At 46.2% G+C, this 20,948-nt stretch overlaps 2 protein-coding genes and 1 long non-coding RNA gene across 4 annotated transcripts in view; 2 read left to right on the forward strand and 1 right to left on the reverse strand.

Annotated features, from left to right (window-relative positions):
* lsp1a (lymphocyte specific protein 1 a) overlaps positions 1–8,671 on the forward strand; it is an 18,502-nt gene extending 9,831 nt beyond the window's left edge. The window contains exons 7-11 of the mRNA XM_079345837.1: positions 1,135–1,272; positions 1,451–1,546; positions 1,669–1,755; positions 1,844–1,952; positions 8,030–8,671. Of these exons, the coding sequence (XP_079201963.1) occupies positions 1,135–1,272; positions 1,451–1,546; positions 1,669–1,755; positions 1,844–1,952; positions 8,030–8,052 (453 nt within the window). The 3' untranslated portion in view covers positions 8,053–8,671. The remainder of the gene's footprint in view (positions 1–1,134; positions 1,273–1,450; positions 1,547–1,668; positions 1,756–1,843; positions 1,953–8,029) is intronic.
* prr33 (proline rich 33) lies at positions 4,151–12,214 on the reverse strand. Its single transcript, XM_079345828.1, has 3 exons — positions 12,088–12,214; positions 11,678–11,725; positions 4,151–7,606 (listed from the first exon to the last, which is right to left on the reverse strand). Exon 3 carries the CDS (start codon positions 7,589–7,591, stop codon positions 4,496–4,498), a length of 3,096 nt encoding a protein of 1,031 aa, XP_079201954.1. The 5' UTR covers positions 7,592–7,606; positions 11,678–11,725; positions 12,088–12,214; the 3' UTR covers positions 4,151–4,495.
* A 5,094-nt stretch (positions 12,215–17,308) lies between these two features.
* LOC306825130 lies at positions 17,309–20,110 on the forward strand. Of its 2 annotated transcripts, none has more exons than XR_013779220.1 (3): positions 17,309–18,171; positions 19,896–19,936; positions 20,100–20,110. It is a non-coding gene; the product is annotated as an uncharacterized lncRNA (long non-coding RNA). The 2 variants fall into 2 exon arrangements; XR_013779221.1 differs by lacking the exon at positions 17,309–18,171 and adding an exon at positions 18,182–18,325.
* Positions 20,111–20,948: the final 838 nt, after the last annotated feature.

Raw genomic sequence — 20,948 nt, forward strand, 5'->3', positions numbered from 1 at the left:
CATACACACCCATTCAAACAGCCTGTTTTTACAGCAGACATGAACATGTTTACAGCCTGCTTCAAAAAACCAAATAGGTGTGATTAGCTCATGTCTCCATCCACACACACTGTACGGGGGGGAATGTTTTGATGACTCAGCAGTTTTGATTGGATGAAGGATCAGAGTTATTCACAATAAGGCGTGTAGCTGAGCTGATTGACAGGTGGGCGTGGCCTCAGCTCTCAGCCTGTCGTTAGCTTGACTCAAAGTTAGCCTGAGACAGCATTTCCAGCACGGAGACCGCCATCCATGGGACTCCAGCGCCCCCTGCAGGGACACACGGGGGACTCCAGCGCCCCCTGCAGGAACACACGAGAACTCCAGCGCCCCCTGCAGGGACACACAGAGGACTCCAGCGCCCCCTGCAGGGACACACGGGGGACTCCAGCGCCCCCTGCAGGAACACACGGAGGACTCCAGCGCCCCCTGCAGGGACACACGGGGGACTCCAGCGCCCCCTGCAGGAACACACAGAGGACTCCAGCGCCCCCTGCAGGGACACACAGAGGACTCCAGCGCCCCCTGCAGGGACACACGGGGGACTCCAGCGCCCCCCTGCAGGAACACACAGAGGACTCCAGCGCCCCCTGCAGGGACACTACACAGTCCTGAGTTGAACCCGGGTGAACGTGTTACATCACAAAAACAGCTGAATGATCATATCGCTGCTTAAGAAACAATCCAGGACGGATGATGTCATTTCCTCTAAATTCATCCAGTCCTGTGTTTTTTTTTCTCTCCGTGTGTCTGTTGAACTTTTGGACCCTCATTGTTTCAAACCAGCTGAGCGGCACAAAGCAGCTCTGACCCTTTCTGCGCTGCGTCCATAAATCTCTGCAGCACCTGGGCGAGGACTCGGCAGCACGGGGGAGTCGGACAGATATACGAGGGGGACGCTTTGTTTTTATCTTTCCGCTCCCTGTTTTCACCTCGGCCAGTTCACGGGCGAATCAACAGGCTCGCTCAGTGACCCGGGGTCATCACAAAGACTCTGATTCACGCAGAGATTTAAACTTAACACAAAGTGTAACAAAGAGAAATCTGAAAGGTTTTTCTCCTCTGACCTGTTTTCTTGTTCTCGTTGTTGTGAAGAACTCTCAGGAGTTGCGGGCAGTGAAAGCACCGCTGAGCGACCTGCACAGCTCGCCCGAGGTCGTCGCCTCAAAGAAAAACCTGTTCGAGGCGGGAGACGCCTGGAACCCGAGTCCCAGCAAGGGAGCGCCCTGCAAGGTGAGGAATTAAAGAGGAGTCTTTAACAAATCAGCTGCTGAGAATCCCCGATGTCAAAGGTCGCAGATTTAACGGCCGATATTAATCCCACGGCGTTTACTGTGTCACATGAGACGAAGGCGTTCGACACGTTGAACACTGGCTGATGATGTCGTACTGTTTCTCTCTGATCAATCAGGAAACCGAAGGGTTGAAGGTGGGCGTGGCCAACCGGATCACTCAGTGGGTTAGAGGTCCGTCTGATGGCGGCCGACAGTCTCCGAGCAGGCCGTCGGTAAGTCAGAGAGACGACGTGAACACGTTCTGTGAGCTTCAGCTGATCTTTACTCAACTGCTGAAAAGAATAAGTGTAAAGTGTTTGTGAGCGAGCCGGAGCATTGATTATTGATTTGTCAGGATGTGAAGGCTGGAGACGTGATGCAGAAAAAGAACATGTGGGAGGGGATCAGAGACTCGTCGGAGCAGCCGGGACACAGAGCCAAGGTGAGAGAGCACTTTGATGTTTTCTCGTGATGGTGTAAATCGTAACGAGATGATGAACTGACCCTGAAACGTGTCTTCTTCTCTTCAGGGTTCAGCTGCTGGGAAAAAGTACAAGTTTGTCGTCACCGGTCACGGAAAGTACGAAAAGATTCCCGTTGACGGCGAGGACATGGACCAGTTGACCAATGGACAATCTGGTAAGATCAGAAACAGGAAGTGACAGCGAAACAGGGAAAATCCTGCAACAAAGTTTATAAGAAGTTACCTGAACTTTTTTTTATTTACTGATAAAAACGTTTAAACTGTTTAGGTTTATGTTTGGTTTACATTTTATATCAAAATACATTTCAAAGTTCAGGGAAGTTAAAATATTTTTAATTCGTCCTGTCCTGAATAAATCGAACGTCGCTGATCTCCTGTGGCTCCTGTAATACTAACTAACTGTTCTAGTCTCATTAAAGTCCTAAATGTAACACAGACCATGACTGAGGTGAAGCCGTCAAACAACAAAATAGAGACCCGATGAGTGAACTGTGCTTGTTTATTTAAGTGTCAAAGATTGAATCACAAGTAATCTTCCTCTTGCATTTAAAAAAATCACTCACAAGAGCACACTCCAAAAAACAATTATTTTTTTTTAGAAAGAATATTGATAAAAAAAATAAGCAGAAGACAAACCAGAAGAAACGTTTAAAACCTTGTCCTCACAGTTCACCATCCCGCTAACATCTGGAGTGGAGCTTTAAATCAACACTTATCAGCAGCTGACTAACTGATATAAAAACTGAGAATGCGTCTAAATATGAGCAATTCTCTTTCTATGCATGATCTGGAGAATCTGAAGGATTTTGACCAATCACAGAGATGTTTTTTGACCTTAAATATGTGTTAAAGGTCACATATTATTCTATTTTATAACCAGTCTAAATCAGTGTCCTCGCTCCTCTTCATCATGTGTGTGAAGTGCGTTGTTGTAAATCCACTCTGATCCTGTATTTGATCATGTCTATAAACCCCTCTATTTCAGCCCTGCTCAGAACAGGCTGTTTCTGTGTCTGTAGCTTTAAATATGTAAATGAGCTGTGTCTGACCACGCCCCCTCTCTGGAAGGGCTCGGGTGTACTCGCTGCTTTCTGGCTCCATGTCCTATTGTTTACGGTGAGAAGGCAGACTCAGAGGGCAGAACAAACACCTAGCTGTGGGAGTGTCACCCACCTGGGGGAGGGGCTACTGCCCTTTGTGATGTCATGAAGGGAACATCTCCAAACGGCCTGTTTGAGCACACATTTTCTGAAAAGTGGAGCAGGCAGAAGACGGAGAGGATGGACTTTGTCATAGTTGGGGGGTTTGGAGACAGACTAGAGACACATGTTAGAGTTAGAGGAACATGGTTAAGTGTGTTTTAAATATGTGACCTTTAAAATGACTCAAACTCACTTTGAAGAAGATTTTCACTGATAAACTGCACATTTTTTTAATCATCAAGCAAGCCCTCCTCACTTTTCATTCAGTAAATCTTCTCCTGGCTCTCCCTTCAAAGTAGAACATCTTTCTGTGCCTTGCTCTGTTCCCATCAGAGTTTCCGTCTCACCACTTCCTGTTTGAACATCAAGAAGGTCAAATGATCTCGAAAAGGTCGTTCAATTGTTACTTCAAGAAAATTCAACTACAAACATTCTCACCTACCTAAAGCCTTTAAAATAAATCACTTCATACTCTACATATGCGTTCAATACGTAGCATGTGTTCTTGTTTCTTGGCAAGTAGCACCATTTGAATAAAGACAAATATTTTAATGATTTGTAAAGAAATTTCCCCTCTATGACAAATACCATACAGTACATCTATACATTTGATTTCATTCCATTTTCCTGCAATTACTGATATTTGATTTATTCATTTTGGATAAACAGCGCTGCTTTTCCTGTTAAGGGTCAAGTTGAATTGTGATAGGATAAACCAGAGTTAATATCCTGAATTAACAAGATGACTACGTTCAAATCTGGAGAAAGTGTCCTGATGATCCCTGGAAAATGGAGTCAGATCAAATTTTATGAATGCATGTCTATAGAATTCCCGATAATCAAAAAAAGACAATAAACTTCTAGAAAACTTCTAAATTTTTCAAAGAAAATAATCACAATGGCTTTTTTGTGTCTTAGGCCGCCTGTCCACCTAGCGCTTTTTTTCTGAGTGCTAGCGTGTTTTTTCGCGTTGTTTTCAATGAGGAGCGAGCGTGCACAGCAGCAGGCGGCTGCTTGGACAAAAAAACGCCGTGCCCAGCATCATCAAGTTTTCCGAAAGGGGCCTTACTCATATAAATACTTTAAAATCTATAACCCTACACTTTATATTAATGGTGAAGGTGTGTCAAAAAGGAACAAACGAGAAGCTCTGATGTTACTTAAAACATAAACGCTTTAATCTGAAGTCACGTCTGAATGACTTTAAGACAAATGTAGCTTTCTCTCTTTCCAGCTAATCCACCAACACAAAAAACATTTCACATCCAGTCACACAAATGCAACACGAAGCATTTGTCAAGTATAAAGTTCAGGCCGAGTTTTTCTACCACACTGCCACAAACATCATTCGCTTGACACAAAGACTATGACGAATCCAGACCTGTACATTATTTCTGAACCTAAGATTTCTGCACCTGTACATGAAACACATAAAAATCACTTTTTCCCTTTTACATTTTTATCTTGGCACTTTATATTATATATGTTATATTAGCTTAAGATCCAGTGAACCCCCTCGCTGTTCTGTTAAAGTCTTTTGGTTCCTCGTCTTTACCTTTCCGCCCAATCAAACCCATCTCAAAGACTGTTGAAATTTTCGTCGCCGGCCTCGACGCCGCCTCCTTGAGCCTTTTGGCGTCAAACTTTGGACTAAAAAGCAGCACGGGCAGCCGGTGGGCAAACGACGGTATCTCCTTCTCCTTGTCCGTTGGCTCTTCCTGCTTCTCCTCCTCGCTTTTGTTCAACTCGATCTGGTGCATGATGTTCTCTTTGGTTGAGAACATCTGGAAGAGGACGGCTTCCCACATCTTCGTTGCCTTGGGAGCGTCTTTGGCTTGGTTCTCGTCCTGAGTGTCGGGCCTGTCGACAGGCTTCTCATCAACCTTCTTCCCCTCACTCTGGTCCTGCACTGACACCTCCTTCTGGGAGCTGATCTCTGGAAATTTGGGCTCCTCCTGCTCCACCACCATGTGCTTTTTGAGCCTGGACCACCCACTCAGTCTAGATTTCACTCCTTTTGGCTTTTGCATGACCTTAAGAAGGGGCTCAGCTGCTAGCAGGGTTTCTCCACCGTCCTTTTTCTCAGGAGCGGATTCACCTACTGTTGCTGATTCTGCTTTCTTATCTTTTCCTTTGTCTTCACTACCAGGCAGGGCAGGTGCTGCAGTACTCGACTTGGAGACCACTTCTTTAGCCTTGGGGGCAGCTACAGATTTAACCGGCTCTTTTTTAGCAGCTTTTGTCTCAGTTTCAGACTTTTGCTCTGAGTTCTGGGCTTTATCTTTGCCTAAAAGTTTTCTTACTGCCTTCAGAGGATCCTGGTCTTCACCTTTAGTCGGACGGTGTTTGGCCTCAGGAGTTTTTGGCTCTGCTCTGGCGACTTCTTGAACAACTGGTTCCACTTTCTTTTTCTCAGGAGTTTTCACCTCCACGTTTGGTGGCGCAGCCTTTGGTGTTTCCTGAATCAACGTCTTTTCTGCAACCTGACTGGATACCATGATCACCTCCTGGGCTGCTGGAGAGTCAGATGCTTGGGAAACAATAATTACAGGGACAGAAGGGGTGGCGACAACCTTCTCTTCAACACTGGGTTGGACGACGACTTTCGAAACCTCTGCCGTAGATTGTGCCTTCACAGAAATGTCTTGGCTTGGTGTTTTAGATTCTGCTGATTCCTCTCGCGTAACTCCGACCTCCTCTTCAGTTGACTTTGCAGAACTGGTGATACCAAACGCTGGAGTGAATGTTTTTATACCGCCATAGGCTGCATATTCAGCCGGTGTCAATCCACGATAGGAGGACTTGGATTTCTGAGCCACTTGTGTTGGGGTTTTAGGTCTCTGGAAGGCTACAGGTGATGCACCAGAAGGTGATGTCCCATATGTAGGTGTTTTTGGTCTCTTGTAGCCAGGAGATGTGGTCATAAGTCGGGATGCCTCGAATGTCGGAGTCTTAGGCCGCTGATAGCCGTAAGAAGTCACTGCTGGCGTTGTCGGCTGAGGTGTAGGAGTTGTAGAGAGTCTTTGAGAGCCAGCTGGAGAGGATGCGATCTTTTCTCTAGTCAGATCTGTGTCTGATTTCGCCTTTGTCATGCTTGGTTGGACTGGTTTAGCTGCAGGTTTCATGTCTGAAAGAATGTGCCCATTGGGTACGGTTTCTGTAGACTTTGGCTCAGAAGTCGTCATGCTGGAGGAAGCAGAAGACGTACTTGAACCTAAAACTGTTTTGGGTGTTCTTGACCTCTCTGGCTCTACTGTGATTGGTGAGACAGCGAACAAGAGAGGATTGGGTCTAGAGACTTCAAAGACGGGTGTTGCAGCCCGAGCGGTATGGTATGCCGGGGTTCTAGGTCGCCCTGCTAAAATTCTTGATTGGTACTCATAAGTTGGTGTTTTGACTCTGATTTCAGATGTCGGTGTTGCTCTCTTGATTTCAGCCGTTGGAGTGGATCTTCTATTTTCAGATGTTGGGGTGGCTCTTTTGATTTCAGAAGTTGGAGTGGCACTTTTGATTTCAGGAGTAGGAGTTTTTACTGTATTTATCTCTGCAGTTGGTGTAGCACCTCCTCTGGTTTCAAAAGTTGGCATTTTCATCTGGGGATCCGAGCCTGACAGAGATAGCTGGGTTGTCGGCGTTGTACCTCTTTTGACTTCGGTTGCTCGAGTCAAAGCTTGCTTTGTTTCTGTTGCCGCTTTACTTTGAGGCACTATGCTTCCAATGTTGATTAATCCAGCCGTGTCATACACCGGTGGAGTCCTGGATGTCTCATAGAAAGATGTGCTTGCCGTGTACAGCCTTATTTGAGGGACATCAAACATCGGTTTTGGTGATTTTGAAGGTTCTGTTGCTTTGAATGTTGGTCGTGGACTTTTGGATTTCAGTGGGGTCAACACAGTCAGAGGTCGTATCAAGACTTCAGTCCCCATTGCTTGATAAGGAGTCGGACCAGGACTTATGAGTTTTGGTTGCAAGATTCCTACTGATGCAACAGGTTTAAGACCAGTATGAGTGTTGCCAAATGTGCCAAACGCTGGCTTTTTACCTTCAGCAGCTGGTACTGTCGGCTCTGGCACAGAAAAAGCTGGCAGAGATATTTGGGGTACCGGTGGACGGGCAACTGGCTCTGGCGTTGGCGAGACTGAAACGTGGACTGATCCAGAGTATGATGAAACCGTGGTGACATTTTGGGAATAGGAGTAGGACGGGATCGTCACTGTCTGAGGTGAGAGCCTTGCCGCTCTACCATAAGCTGCACGCTGCGGATAAGGCGATGCCACGTGTTGATACAGCGGCCTGACGGTAAACCGTGGAGGCTGCTGGACGCCATAGAGGCTGAACGGGGCCTCTGGAGTCTTGGGTGGCGTGGAGTGGTCACTGTGCTCGAGGTCAGGGCTGGCTTCGTTCACAGGGGAAAGGCTGGAGCGGAAAGGTGCAGCAGACTGAGATGCCTGAGCAGAGGACTTTTTCTTGGCGGTTCTCTTCAGGAGCTTCTGAAGCCGAATGTTGTCCTTCCCAGGCTTAGGCAGCAGGGGCGGGCGGTACTGCTGGGAAAGCAGGCCCGGCTGAGTAACAGCACCATAAGCGATAGCCATGAGTGCTTAAGCACCCTGTGGAGAGAGAAACATACGGTCAACAAAGGAGGCTTGGTATTTAATCAGAGTATCTGGCAAATATGATTGCTGAACAATCCTAAAAAAAAAAGCTATTTGGTTCTTCGTCCTAATTTATTTGCGAGGATCATGGGGATATTAATCCAGCATCCAGTTTAGAAGTGTTTATGATGTCGAGGTAACCTTGGCAGCTCAAGATGGACATTTTATTAAACTGGGAGTTTCTTTTCAATCCTTGTTGATTTGGGTCACATTAAATATCCAAGAAAAATGGAAAGTGAGGATGCTCTAGGAATCATAAGAGGTGATTTAACTTGTTGTGATTTTGATTTGTCAACATATGTAATGATGGCAACCAAGACTATAAATACCAATGAAAAATTGTCATATTTAACATGTTCTTCTTTGTCTCTTTTGCAGATTCATACCATGGTGATTACTGAGGAGTCTTCGTCCTCACATTTAAGATCCAGCCGGATCCCAAACAAGCATCCACTGACCATCACACAAGCAGCAAAATGGAGGAGAACAAATCAACAGCTCGAGCCCAAAAGTTTTACACATCAGCTGTCCATATTTGTCCAATTTCATCTTTGTTTTTTTCATGTTCCTTGTATATATATCTGACTGTGAGCTTTAATGTTCCCCTCTACAGTTTGTAGCTGAATCATTCCTTTTGTATGTCAGGGAACATACATGTTTCTATTCTTAGTCATCTGTTTTGCACGTACACTTTGGCAAACGAACAGTCTGAACAAGGGGAAATGGGGGGAGTAAACTTTGTCAACAAACTGTCCAAGTTTCAGTGTCACACTGATGATAATGATAAAAGTAAGAATATAAAAACTGACTGGATCTCTGCAGCAATATATCTGTTCCATCTCAACAGTGTTAATCATGCAGACATCTGGTCCATACAATCAAACTTTATTTCCTGTTTTTATCGTAGTGTATTCAGCTGTGTCTACGTACTACTGCACACCTCGTCATCTTTATATCCTTCTACTGAGACGTCTTTGTGTTTATTATCCTTTTTCTTAAATAAATTAAAAAGATTTTCTACTTTGGCAGTGTCGTCCTTTTTGTCTCCTTGTTTAAAGGAGCAGTATGTAACTGTGACCCCTAGTGTTTAAAATGGGTACTGCAGTCTAAATTATAAACATGACAGAGAGCTGTCCCTTCATGACATCACAAAGGGCAGTAGCCCCTCCCCCAGGTGGGTGACACTCCCACAGCTAGGTGTTTGTTCTGCCCTCTGAGTCTGCCTTCTCACCGTAAACAATAGGACATGGAGCCAGAAAGCAGCGAGTACACACGAGCCCTTCCAGAGAGGGGGTGTGGCCAGACACAGCTCATTTACATATTTAAAGCTACAGACACAGAAACAGCCTGTTCTGAGCAGGGCTGAAATAGAGGGGTTTATAGACATGATCAAATACAGGATCAGAGTGGATTTACAACAACACACTTCACACACATGATGAAGAGGAGCGAGGACACTGATTTCACCTGAAGAAGAAGAGGAGACCATGTGACCTTTAAGAGGTTTTCACTTGTTACCAAACACTTCCCTAAAGTCCAGATAGATGTGTGTTGATGGTGGCATCATAACGTTTGTGTTAGTGTTATTTATAAAAGTCAAAGACGCAAGTTGGAAAAACAAACAAACATGAGAATCAAGGCGGCTTCTTCCTTGATGATGTTACTGCCTCACAGCTGAGCCTCGGCCTAATTTTAGCGAGGAAGGTCGGCCAATCACCTTCCTCCTCTTTTTAAGACTCCCAGCTCTTTACAGCCTGCTTCACTTTACCGTAAACAATAAATCAGAGCTCTGTAACTCCAGCCCCTCCCTAGTGGGGGGGGGGGGGGGGGGGGGGGGGGGGGGGGGGCATCAGAGACAAACATGTAACAGGAGAACAACTGCACCAAACCTGAGGTCACATTTTAACACTATTTGAAGTCGCTCACTAATTGCAGTTGTGTTTTAATGCAGGCAGCTTTTTGTGTCTTAAAAGTTCTTAATCAGCAGTTACGACGTTCAGCTCAAAGATGTTCTAACAAACTATTTTTATAACTGGAGCAGCAACACTACAGTGAGAGGAGAGGCAGCATGAAGAGCCACGCTCAGAATAAAAGCACTGATTTAAAAGGTCTTCTTTCATTCAGCTGCTCAGCTCCGTTCCTCGGCTTCGTTCAAGGGAGTCTTTGAAAATGTGAAGCGTGAAATTTTCATGAAATTGTGGAACAAATATCATCTTAATAGTGATGCATCTCACTCACGGTCGAATGGTAAAGGCGGAGCTTAAAGGTAAAGTAAAACTCGGCAATCGTCGTAAAAAACCATCAAATATTTCATGAACATTTGAGTTGTTGAAAGATTTCTAACGTGAAACTCGTTGATCTTCTGGAGAGCTAAAATATGATTCCAGGAAGTTTCAAGGCACACAAAAGGTTTTTCTTCACATTTATTCTGCACAGTTAAAAGTTCGTGCTGATTACAGCGTTCGAAGGTGAAACATGAATTGGGTTCAAACTTGGGTTCAATGTGATGGATCAGAATCCTTCGTAAATATGGCGATGGATGTGTGATGGGTACTTTGGATCGAGTTGAGGCCTCTTTTTGTTTTAAGTCACTGAAATCAAACTTTTAGAAAACGTCTTCCAGGGGGAAGACGAGGGGGGAGTCACGCCGTGCGCCGGGATGGCGAGAAACATTACTGCACATCATGGACATGGTTTTGGACTTGACGCGCTCACTTGGCGTGGACGGGACAGTGGAGGAAAGCCTCCGTTTTAAAAAAAATACACGAGACCTTAGACAAACTAAAGGGTTCTGCTCAGGCTCCTCCAAACGGTTTACCCTCTGAGGAGTCGTGCATGCTCGGCTATTTAAAGGCACATTATCAATTTCAAAATATTCCCAATTTATAAAGACCAAGATTTATTTTGGGAGACATGTAAGTGAACTAAAATCTCTCTTTAGAGAATCAACTTCTTCAACTTTAGATGTGACCTCATGAGTGAGAGCTCATATTTAATCAGGACATCTGTTTTTACATGCTGAGCTTTATTCTGCAGATTTGTCGCGTCAGGATCCTCTCGCGTCTCTTCCCACATAAACACACGCATATAGCCGGGGTATAAATATCTGCTGGAGGGTGAAAGTGAATGCAGAGCATGCGACCTCGTGACATCACAACCCGGTGACACTGGATAGAGCCTCACTATGGACGAGAACAACCAATCACACGCCAGAAGAGGAGTTCAACATAGAAGGATCGTTTGATGGAAAACGGCTCGATTTGATTCTTTAGTTTCTAACGCAGAGGTCCGTTACCTCGCATCCTCAGTTAGTGCATGCACCCCATGTACAGAGGCTGTAGTACACTGAGTGGGCGTCCCGGGTTCAAATCCGCCCTGCGGCTCATTTCATGTCATTCCTCTCTCTCTCTCATAACTGACCTCCATCCTGTCTCTAACATTAAAGTTTAAAAAGAGTCTCGACATCAGCGGCAGAAACACTCGAGCAGTAACGCTTTTTTTTAAATTTCTTATTATATCTTTGGAGATATTTGGTGGAGCCGTTTCGTTCTTCTGCTTTTTTAACCTCACAGCACTAAAAGAAGGTTTCGAATTGAAGCATCATGTCACACAAATAGAGCCAGATATGTTCACGATAAGATCGTCCAAAGGGTTTTGGTTCGCTGGCGTCATTCAGCGGATTAATATCGTCAGTCTCCCTCAGTGTGTCAGATCAGTGAAATGTAGGCCAGAGCTGGTTGTCTTTAAAGCCCCCCCCCCCCCCCCCCCTGAACCTGCTGCCTGCCTGACACTCGAGAGCCCACTCCTCCTTTTAAGGCTCTGGTAGGCTCGGTATTTGGAGCACCTTCAGGATGCAAGTTCAAAAGAGGAAAGGGTAATAATAGCAGCGTAATGAAAAACCAAGCGGGTCCACAATAGCCTCCTCAAGTAAAAGAATCCATCCCAAAAAAAAAAAAAAAAAAAGTCATTAACCACGGGTGAAGTGAAGAGGATTGAAACATATAAAACTGAGATGTCAGGACGTACCAGGTAAAAACTTGTTGCTGGTGTTCAGAGGGCTCCAGGCGGGGTCCCCTTTAAAGAACAGGAGAAAACATGGAGGTCAAAAGTGGAAAATAACTTTATTCCTCCTAAAAGAAGAGAAAACTTTAAAGCTTGAATGTGCTCATCGTTCAGTCATGCCTCATTGCAGCACAGGACAGATAAGTGACAGTGCAGGCGGAGCGTGCTTTTGAGCCGCAGGGAGTCAGAACAGCTCGCGGCTAACACTTAGCTCAGCCTGTTGGTGCTTTAATGAGAAGAAGAACACACTTAGCTCTCCAAACATGTCAGATCGCCTGCTGCCGAGGAGGGGGATCCAGCTGCCTCCCTCACACGTCTAACAGCTTCCCCGCGCCCTATCTGGAGAATAAAAGGTGCAATTATGGGGTGTTTACCTGTGCGACGGCTGCTCGGGGGGCGGCCGGCCGGCTGCTGCCTGCTTGTCCCAGCCCGGAGTGTCAGAGCGGCAGGTTCATGTTGAGCCCAACTCGACCCCCCCTTCCTACAAATGGAAGCAACAGACGCCATGGCAGTCCAAAAATAAATGCTGAGCCCTGCGAGCTGCTCAGAGTGACAGCAGAGCGAGGCGGGTCGCAGCGCCGCACAGAGAGGACACCGGACCTTAGGTTTCACCACCACAGGGCTCCAAAAGTGGGCTCCGAGGGCCACCCAGGGGTCCCTCGGGGATGTGCCAGGGATCACAGGAAGGGGGCTCCACCACAGGGATTTAGACGGTTCTGATTAAGACAAAGTTTGTCCTGAATTTTCTCAGGTATCGATTTTTATCTCTTCGGAAGTTTATCGAGATACTTTTGTCCTGATTTCACTAAATAGAGAAAAACAGACTTGACCCAACATGAATCACTGAATTCTGGTCTGGAGAAAAAAACAACAACACATTTCAAAGGTGTCCTTTAGCTTTGCAGGCAGATAGCTGCTCCCCTAAAGTCAGACTCTGTTCAGGGTGTCAGCCTGTTTTGGTGCTAAATACAAAAAACTCGACCAGAACCGTCTTCAGGCATGCAAAAAAACACTTCCTGTTTGTATCACCTGCCCACCTCAAAGGAAGAATGTGCAACATATTCCACATAAGTCTCTCTCCTGTGTGAATGTGTGTGTGAGTCCTGACTGTCTCCAGTGAGGGAGAAGTTGGAGTCCTGCTGGCTGTGTTGTTGTCAGAGCTGTGTTTACATGGCTCCTCCCCTTGTGTATAAAAGCTGTTTGAGTCCAGAAGAAGAAGAAGAACATACTCACTGATTATCTGGATGAAGAGTTTTTAGATCAGTTTACATGAAGCTAGCAGCTAGCTAAAGAGCGCTAACATTAGCATGCTAACACAACGACGCAGGACACGGGTTTTAAGGAGTTTAGCTCCGTTTCCACCAAACGGTCTGAGTCAGTTCAGTTCAGTACACATTCATTGGCGTTTGGGGATCAGAATAACTGATCTGCACCGTCCTACTTTTATGGCGCCTTTCTGTTGGGGTAGCAATCGTCACTTCTGGTGCGACAAACACAAAACGCACCGTGTTGAAAAGAACCTGGGGTGTAAGTATGCTGACTCACGTTTCCTCTGTCGTCCTCGATCTGTCCCCGTCTTCCCATCCGGTCTCATCAAGTCCTCAGCTTCACCTCCAACAGGGTCTGGACTCCATGGGAGGATTTATCTCCAAAACGAAAAAAAACGCAGGAGCAGGGAACAAAAATCACACAATGAACCAACACAGAGGCTACGAAACACAGAGACTCAACAGACACGGAGTAATCAGACACAGGTGAGACTCATCAGACAGGTGAGACTCATCAGACAGGTGAGACTTATCAGACAGGTGAGACTCATCAGACAGGTGAGACTTATCAGACAGGTGAGACTCATCAGACAGGTGAGACTCATCAGACAGGTGAGACTCTTCAGACAGGTGAGACTCATCAGACAGGTGAGACTCTTCAGACAGGTGAGACTTATCAGACAGGTGAGACTCTTCAGACAGGTGAGACTCTTCAGACAGGTGAGACTCTTCAGACAGGTGAGACTCATCAAACAGGTGAGACTCATCAGACAGGTGAGACTCTTCAGACAGGTGAGACTCTTCAGACAGGTGAGACTCTTCAGACAGGTGAGACTTATCAGACAGGTGAGACTCATCAGACAGGTGAGACTCATCAGACAGGTGAGACTCATCAGACAGGTGAGACTTATCAGACAGGTGAGACTCATCAGACAGGTGAGACTCATCAGACAGGTGAGACTCTTCAGACAGGTGAGACTCATCAGACAGGTGAGACTCTTCAGACAGGTGAGACTTATCAGACAGGTGAGACTCTTCAGACAGGTGAGACTCTTCAGACAGGTGAGACTCTTCAGACAGGTGAGACTCATCAGACAGGTGAGACTCTTCAGACAGGTGAGACTCTTCAGACAGGTGAGACTCATCAGACAGGTGAGACTCATCAGACACAGGTGAGACTCTTCAGACAGGTGAGACTCATCAGACAGGTGAGACTCATCAGACAGGTGAGACTCTTCAGACACAGGTGAGACTCATCAGACAGGTGAGACTCATCAAACAGGTGAGACTCATCAGACAGGTGAGACTCTTCAGACAGGTGAGACTCTTCAGACAGGTGAGACTCATCAGACAGGTGAGACTTATCAGACAGGTGAGACTCTTCAGACAGGTGAGACTTATCAGACAGGTGAGACTCTTCAGACAGGTGAGACTTATCAGACAGGTGAGACTCATCAGACAGGTGAGACTCTTCAGACAGGTGAGACTCATCAGACAGGTGAGACTTATCAGACAGGTGAGACTCTTCAGACAGGTGAGACTTATCAGACAGGTGAGACTCATCAGACAGGTGAGACTTATCAGACAGGTGAGACTCATCAGACAGGTGAGACTCATCAGACAGGTGAGACTCTTCAGACAGGTGAGACTCATCAGACAGGTGAGACTCTTCAGACAGGTGAGACTTATCAGACAGGTGAGACTCTTCAGACAGGTGAGACTCTTCAGACAGGTGAGACTCATCAGACACAGGTGAGACTCTTCAGACAGGTGAGACTCATCAGACAGGTGAGACTCTTCAGACAGGTGAGACTCTTCAGACAGGTGAGACTCATCAGACAGGTGAGACTCATCAGACACAGGTGAGACTCTTCAGACAGGTGAGACTCATCAGACAGGTGAGACTCTTCAGACAGGTGAGACTCATCAGACAGGTGAGACTCATCAGACACAGGTGAGACTCTTCAGACAGGTGAGACTCATCAGACAGGTGAGACTCATCAGACACAGGTGAGACTCATCAGACAGGTGAGACTCATCAGACAGGTGAGACTCTTCAGACAGGTGAGACTCTTCAGACAGGTGAGACTCATCAGACAGGTGAGACTCATCAGACACAGGTGAGACTCTTCAGACAGGTGAGACTCATCAGACAGGTGAGACTCATCAGACACAGGTGAGACTCTTCAGACAGGTGAGACTCTTCAGACAGGTGAGACTCTTCAGACAGGTGAGACTCATCAGACAGGTGAGACTCATCAGACAGGTGAGACTCATCAAACAGGTGAGACTCTTCAGACAGGTGAGACTCTTCAGACAGGTGAGACTTATCAGACAGGTGAGACGAATCAGACAGGTGAGACTCATCAAACAGGTGAGACTCATCAGACAGGTGAGACTCATCAGACAGGTGAGACTCATCAAACAGGTGAGACTCTTCAGACAGGTGAGACTTATCAGACAGGTGAGACGAATCAGACAGGTGAGACGAATCAGACAGGTGAGACGAATCAGACAGGTGAGACGAATCAGGAAACAAGAGTGAACTCAGAAACACAGGGAAAAGATGCAACTCTAAACTTTGACATAAAACAAAACCATGACGGTGCCACCTTCTTCTTCGTTGGATTTATTGTCTGTCTACGTGTTGTGGCATAGCTGAGATTTAGTGGTGCGTAAGGGTAGATCAGGGTTTACGGCACCAAACTGACTGATTGATGGATCTACTGGGGGAGGGGGCGCCAGAGGACGCCATGATGGATCAGACAGTCGAGGTCTGGACCCAAAATCTCGACTCAGATAGGTGAGCAGGAAGTTATTAACAACGTGACTCAAAGAAGAGCGGCGTCCTCAGATCCAACGTGTGTCTGCGGCTACCTGTGAGGGTTAAGCCACGCCCACTACGCTCAGGAGAGGCGAGGTATCCATAATATTTGAAAAGCAACAGTTGTGGTAGTCCGTTAAAATGTCCTCTCAGCGTCTCCTCTGGGGGAAAAGTCGGGTCAGCTGTGAACCCCAAACAGACTCAACACTCCTTCACCGAGGCCTCGGCTTTCTCTTCTGTTACTGCAGCGCCCCCTGGAGGAGATCAGAAGACAGTTCAGGAGCCCTGAGAGGCGCTCGAGCTGCAGGAGGAGACGTTCAACAAACCTGAGGAGTTTCAGGAAGCGAGCTAAACGGAGCACATGGAACAGGAATCCTGTGAGCGTCCCCAAGCACTCAAACAGGAAGTACACTTATTTATTTCTCTGATTTTTGTGCAACATTTCCTCCAATCAACTCACAAAACAACAAAAACAAAAACATTTTATTTTTGCATGCATCAGTCCAAACACAACGTACTGAATATAAACAGGCAGGAAGGTGCAACACAAGCCGATGGAATAAAAACCATGAAAAGAATCTTTAAGAGTTGGTGCTTCAAAGTCGAGTTTTAAAGAAGAAGAATCTGGGCTGGTTTATGAAACTCAATCAGCTGATCACCAGAGCAGGGAGGACGAGAGAGGGAGGGGCTGAGTCGAGTGAAGAAACTGAAAACTCGATTCTCCCTAAAAGCTTGAAAGATTTAAAAGTGAGGTAAATTCATCTGTTTTAGTTCATTAATTTAAGTTGAAGGTAAATAAAGGTAACTGAACTATAAATGTACTTTATGGTATTTACGATAGAGATGGGAATCGTCGACCCATCACTGCAAACAATCAGGTGAATTTAAAACCTTTTTATTAAAAATCTTTGCAACATAAATCCCTCAAACTGCTGCCGTCTTTGTAAAACTAGAATATCCTTTTTTAAAGTCCTCCGGATGAGACAAAGATTGTTTCTCTGCTGCAGCTGCTCTCTTGAGTTTACTCATCGTCGTCTCTGATTGGCTAACATCAGGTCATGTGATGAGTAACGGGGGAAGTGTTGTTGTTGTTGTGTCGCCGTAGCAACGTGGATGACAGTAAAGTGCTCCACCACACATCGAAACTCTGGTTGAAATCGTTTTTTAGGTCCTGACAGAAATTAGTAACTCGGGTTCTCTGAAAAAGGGAACAAAGAAAATCCGTCATCTGTAGCCGTTTGTAAGTCTGTTAACAAGGAACCAATCTGATGAGCCAATCACACGCCTCGAGCCCACACTCAAAGCGTGAGCTGAGTAGCCCTCGTGCGTGTAAGTGAGGGGGCGTGGCTTTAGAGGGCGTGGCTTTAGAGGGCGCACAGAGGGGAGGGGGTGCAGATGGAGCACTGAGGGAATGCTACTTTTTAAAATCATGCTAGTTTTAGAAAATGAAGAAACCTCCCTGTACTGCTGTGCATCAGTCTTTGTGTTTCAGCTGCTTTAAAGAACTTTAAATTGAATAAAAGTTTCTTTTTGATTGATTTATCTCCAGTTGTGTTTTGGGGCCTTTCTTTGCTTCTCTTTGATCGGACAGCTGAAGAGAGACAGGAAACGTTGGGAGGAGAGAGAGCGGGAGATGACGAGCTCTACCGCCTCATGTTCACGTGGTACACGACACAACCGCTAAGCCACCGGCGCCGCTACAAGAACATCAACACTGTACATACTGTCCAAAAGGATTTACACAAACTTTAAGGTTTGTTTTTATTTGTCCTTCTGTAATTGTAGTTTTCTGCACGTGTTCAGAGCCTGGAGTGAAACGTTTGACCGGTCTTTCTCTCCCCTCCTGTTTGCATCAAAGACAACATGAAACCTGATCCACAATGATTCGTCTTGACAGCTTGACACATTAAAGGCGTTCATGTCCTCCTGTGACCACGCTCAAGTGTACATTATGTTTGTGTTTTTCTGCGAGAGCTCCAGGATCACCACCTGCCTCCAGGCCCCCGACGTCCAGCTCTCTTCTCACCCTCACATGAAATTTGCTTGCCTAATGCAGCCGCCCCAGAATAGCATCTTGGGGGGGCGTCTTGGCTGCCCCCTTCTCCAAACTTGAGCCTCCCACCTTAGCCCTCGACCCTTCCATCTCCTTATTGAGTGCCAGCGATGGGAGGGTGAGAGGGTGGGGTGGTGAACCCTGCCCCGCCGCCGGTCCAGGCCTCGCCCCCAAGCCGGGCTCCTCGTCCAATGGGGAGGCCGAGGAGATCATGTGTCACTATAACAGAAGGACATAATCAGCGCGGCAAGTTTGCAGAACCTTACAGCCTGTCTTGGCCAGCAGGGAGCTCACTTCTGTCAGCGTTTCTGAGGTAAGAATGAGAGAGTGTGAGTGTGTGTGAGAGAGAGAGAGAGAGGACGCTCAAGTGCAATCACAAACATCACACAAGCTCCACATGTGTTTAAATCACTGACATCACTGGAAGCTCACGGAGAGGCGAGATGTGTTAAAACAGGCGTCAGCAGGTCGGATGCTTCTTCAATCTGCTTCTTTCTAGTTTGTGTTTGATTGGAAGCCGTGTGCCTGAAAAGCTGTGTGTGAACGCCGTCTTCATCGCTAACACCCGAGACCAGAACGAGATTCTTCTTTGGAGTTTGTCACCATGTTTAAACTTCATCTGCGGATCAAAAACCAAGCCGTCAGAGGCGTGATGATTCTTGGGTTTTAGCGTAATCAGCTGCTCTCTGACTTGGGGGGCTTGTTGTTGTTGTCTTGTGCCTGGATTGGTCCAAGTCCAGCGTCTAAGCCCGCTTTCATACCTGAAGGATTTACAGCTGGCTTAAAGCCTTTGAAGCAGCTTTCCGCTTCGGGAGACAGAAGATGACACTAATGAGTTATGCGACGTCTCGCCAACAGAGGCGAGGAATTGTGTTGTTATTTTGGATATTTTAATCGTTAGCTGTCGCTGCAGCTTTTGTGCTTTGGTTGCGTGTTCTTCTAAGCTGGTAGATTTAATGAGAGGAGCTGTAGCAGGGCGTGGCATCAGGGAGCGTTATTAGCGTCAGGATGAACACGTTAGCGTCTTGAAAAGGAGCCAACACCGGACGCACGTCACGGTATTAATTTTGACTGGCGGTGTCACAAATTAGAGTCTGGAATTTACAGGATTCAGAGAGCGAAGAGAAAGAAGCCCCGCGTGAGACCCCCTCGACCTTAACGCCTCCCGTTCAGGGTTTATTTTAATTCCTGAGCAAAGTGGGCTCAGTCAGCAGGGAGCCTCGGGGACGATGAGTGAAGGAGCCATGTGAGAGCGAGACGTCCACAAAAGGAGATGAAGGTGGAATGATGCTCGGTGGAACCCAATCTTCAGCATCGGGTCCGCTGAAACCGGAGCTGTGTCGAGGTGCAGCTGTCTGATGGAAATAGTTTTGATGTCGGGACGCCTCCTTGGTGGCCTCAGGCTAATGAGGCTAATGTCCGAATAATCCCACATTTATAATCGCTTAAAGATAAAATCATGAACACTTGGAGCTCGTGTTTTCACCTGATTCTGCATCCAGTCGGACATTTTAACACCAGAATCAGCAGACTTCTGATCTCAGAGGAAGTTTTAATGCATTTCTAAATTTATAAAAGTCTTCGACGCCTTCGCAAGAATGCGAGGGTGACGGGAGAGGTTGACCTTCAGCACGACCCCCTGCAGGTCTCCTTTCCTCTCTCAGCAGTCAAAAGCAGACTAAATCTATGTTTGGGTCCCTTCTCACTTAACGTCAGAGAAGCAGATTCACATCCGAGGCTCCAATTTCAGTCCAACATCAACAAAGACGTGGCGTGATATTTTAGCTTCACTTTAAATTCCCTCTGATAATGTTTCAACTGCAAGGAATCAAATCTGCGAAATCAATCAACATACAATAGATGAATTACATTTTTGAAGTTGGTGTTGACATATGCAGGAGCGAGGAGCAGGTGTGCTTTGGTCAGGGTGGGGCAGCACATATTTAAGACATCTGCAACTTAATCCTGAGCTATAAATACAGCAGGCTGCTCCTTACAGGCCAACTTCAAAATTCCTCTCTTCTCTTTCGCCTCCAGGTTTCAAAGTCCACTGTCACCATGTCTGACACAGAGGAAGTGTAAGTTTCACTACTTTTTTTTTTTTTTGATTAAATAAAGTTAACTCAAAGATGCTAGCTAAACGTGCTAACTCTTCAGTGCACCTCAGCTGCATGCAAATCTCAAGATGATTCCCTTTGATGCTTAATCACAATTTCCTCCTTCTTTTCTTCTGTCTTGCAGCGATGTCGGGGGTAAGTAGCAACATTTTCCCCTTTTAGAAACAATTAAAATCCCCTAGAAATGAGGTCCAGGTACAGCCCGGAGTTCCATGCTATATATCCTACAATTATGTCTCACTCCTGCCTAACTGATTTTCCATCCTCTTCAGAGAGTCATTTGCTGGTTAAATTCGTACGTTTGCAGGTTTGGCTTGACTCCTCCAGATTCAAGTTGTGCAATAAAAAAGCTCTCTCTCTCTCTTATTGGTGCAAATCTGCACATTTCTTTATCCTGCCGCTGTAGCATGGCTGCAGGCACACAACCAATGCTGGCATCAGGACAGTGTCAGGAGCGGCTTGGTGATGATCAAAGCATCACACGCCCTGCACTGACCTGTTGCCAACAAGTGCTGCAGCTCTGCATGATCATCTGCAACACAGTCCTCCTGAGCTGATGACCCTCCAGGTGAGATTTGTCACGCTTAACGCCACTTTCCGCGTCCCGCCTGTGAGCTGTGGTCAGCTCACGAGGACTGTGTTGTGAATGCTTAGCATGGATCCCCAGTGTACCCACATTTTGCATTTCATTCTGTAAAAATGGGTACAAAGGGGATCTTTTGATAATGTTCTTCTGCTCCTTTCTTTCTCGGATGGACGTGAAGAATACGATGGTAAGATGCAGCTCGCAGACTCCGGGTGATCTCGTGTCATTAATACTAATTTGTGCGGTCACTTTTTGAAAACGTGTGCTCTTACTTTTAAATGTACTTTTCTTTTGTGGCATGCTGGATAACACTAACGTAAATAAAGAGATGCAGGTTTAAAAAAATATAAAAATAAAAAAGCAGATCACGTCAGATTAGATTATTTC

This window comes from Symphodus melops (genome assembly GCF_947650265.1).
Source record: "Symphodus melops genome assembly, chromosome: 6".
Taxonomy (NCBI): Eukaryota; Metazoa; Chordata; class Actinopteri; order Labriformes; family Labridae; genus Symphodus; species Symphodus melops.

What these genes read in the sequence shown, in the direction of transcription:
- prr33 (XM_079345828.1), bottom strand. Translation starts at nt 7,591, where the DNA reads ATGGCTATCGCTTATGGTGCTGTTACTCAGCCGGGCCTGCTTTCCCAG.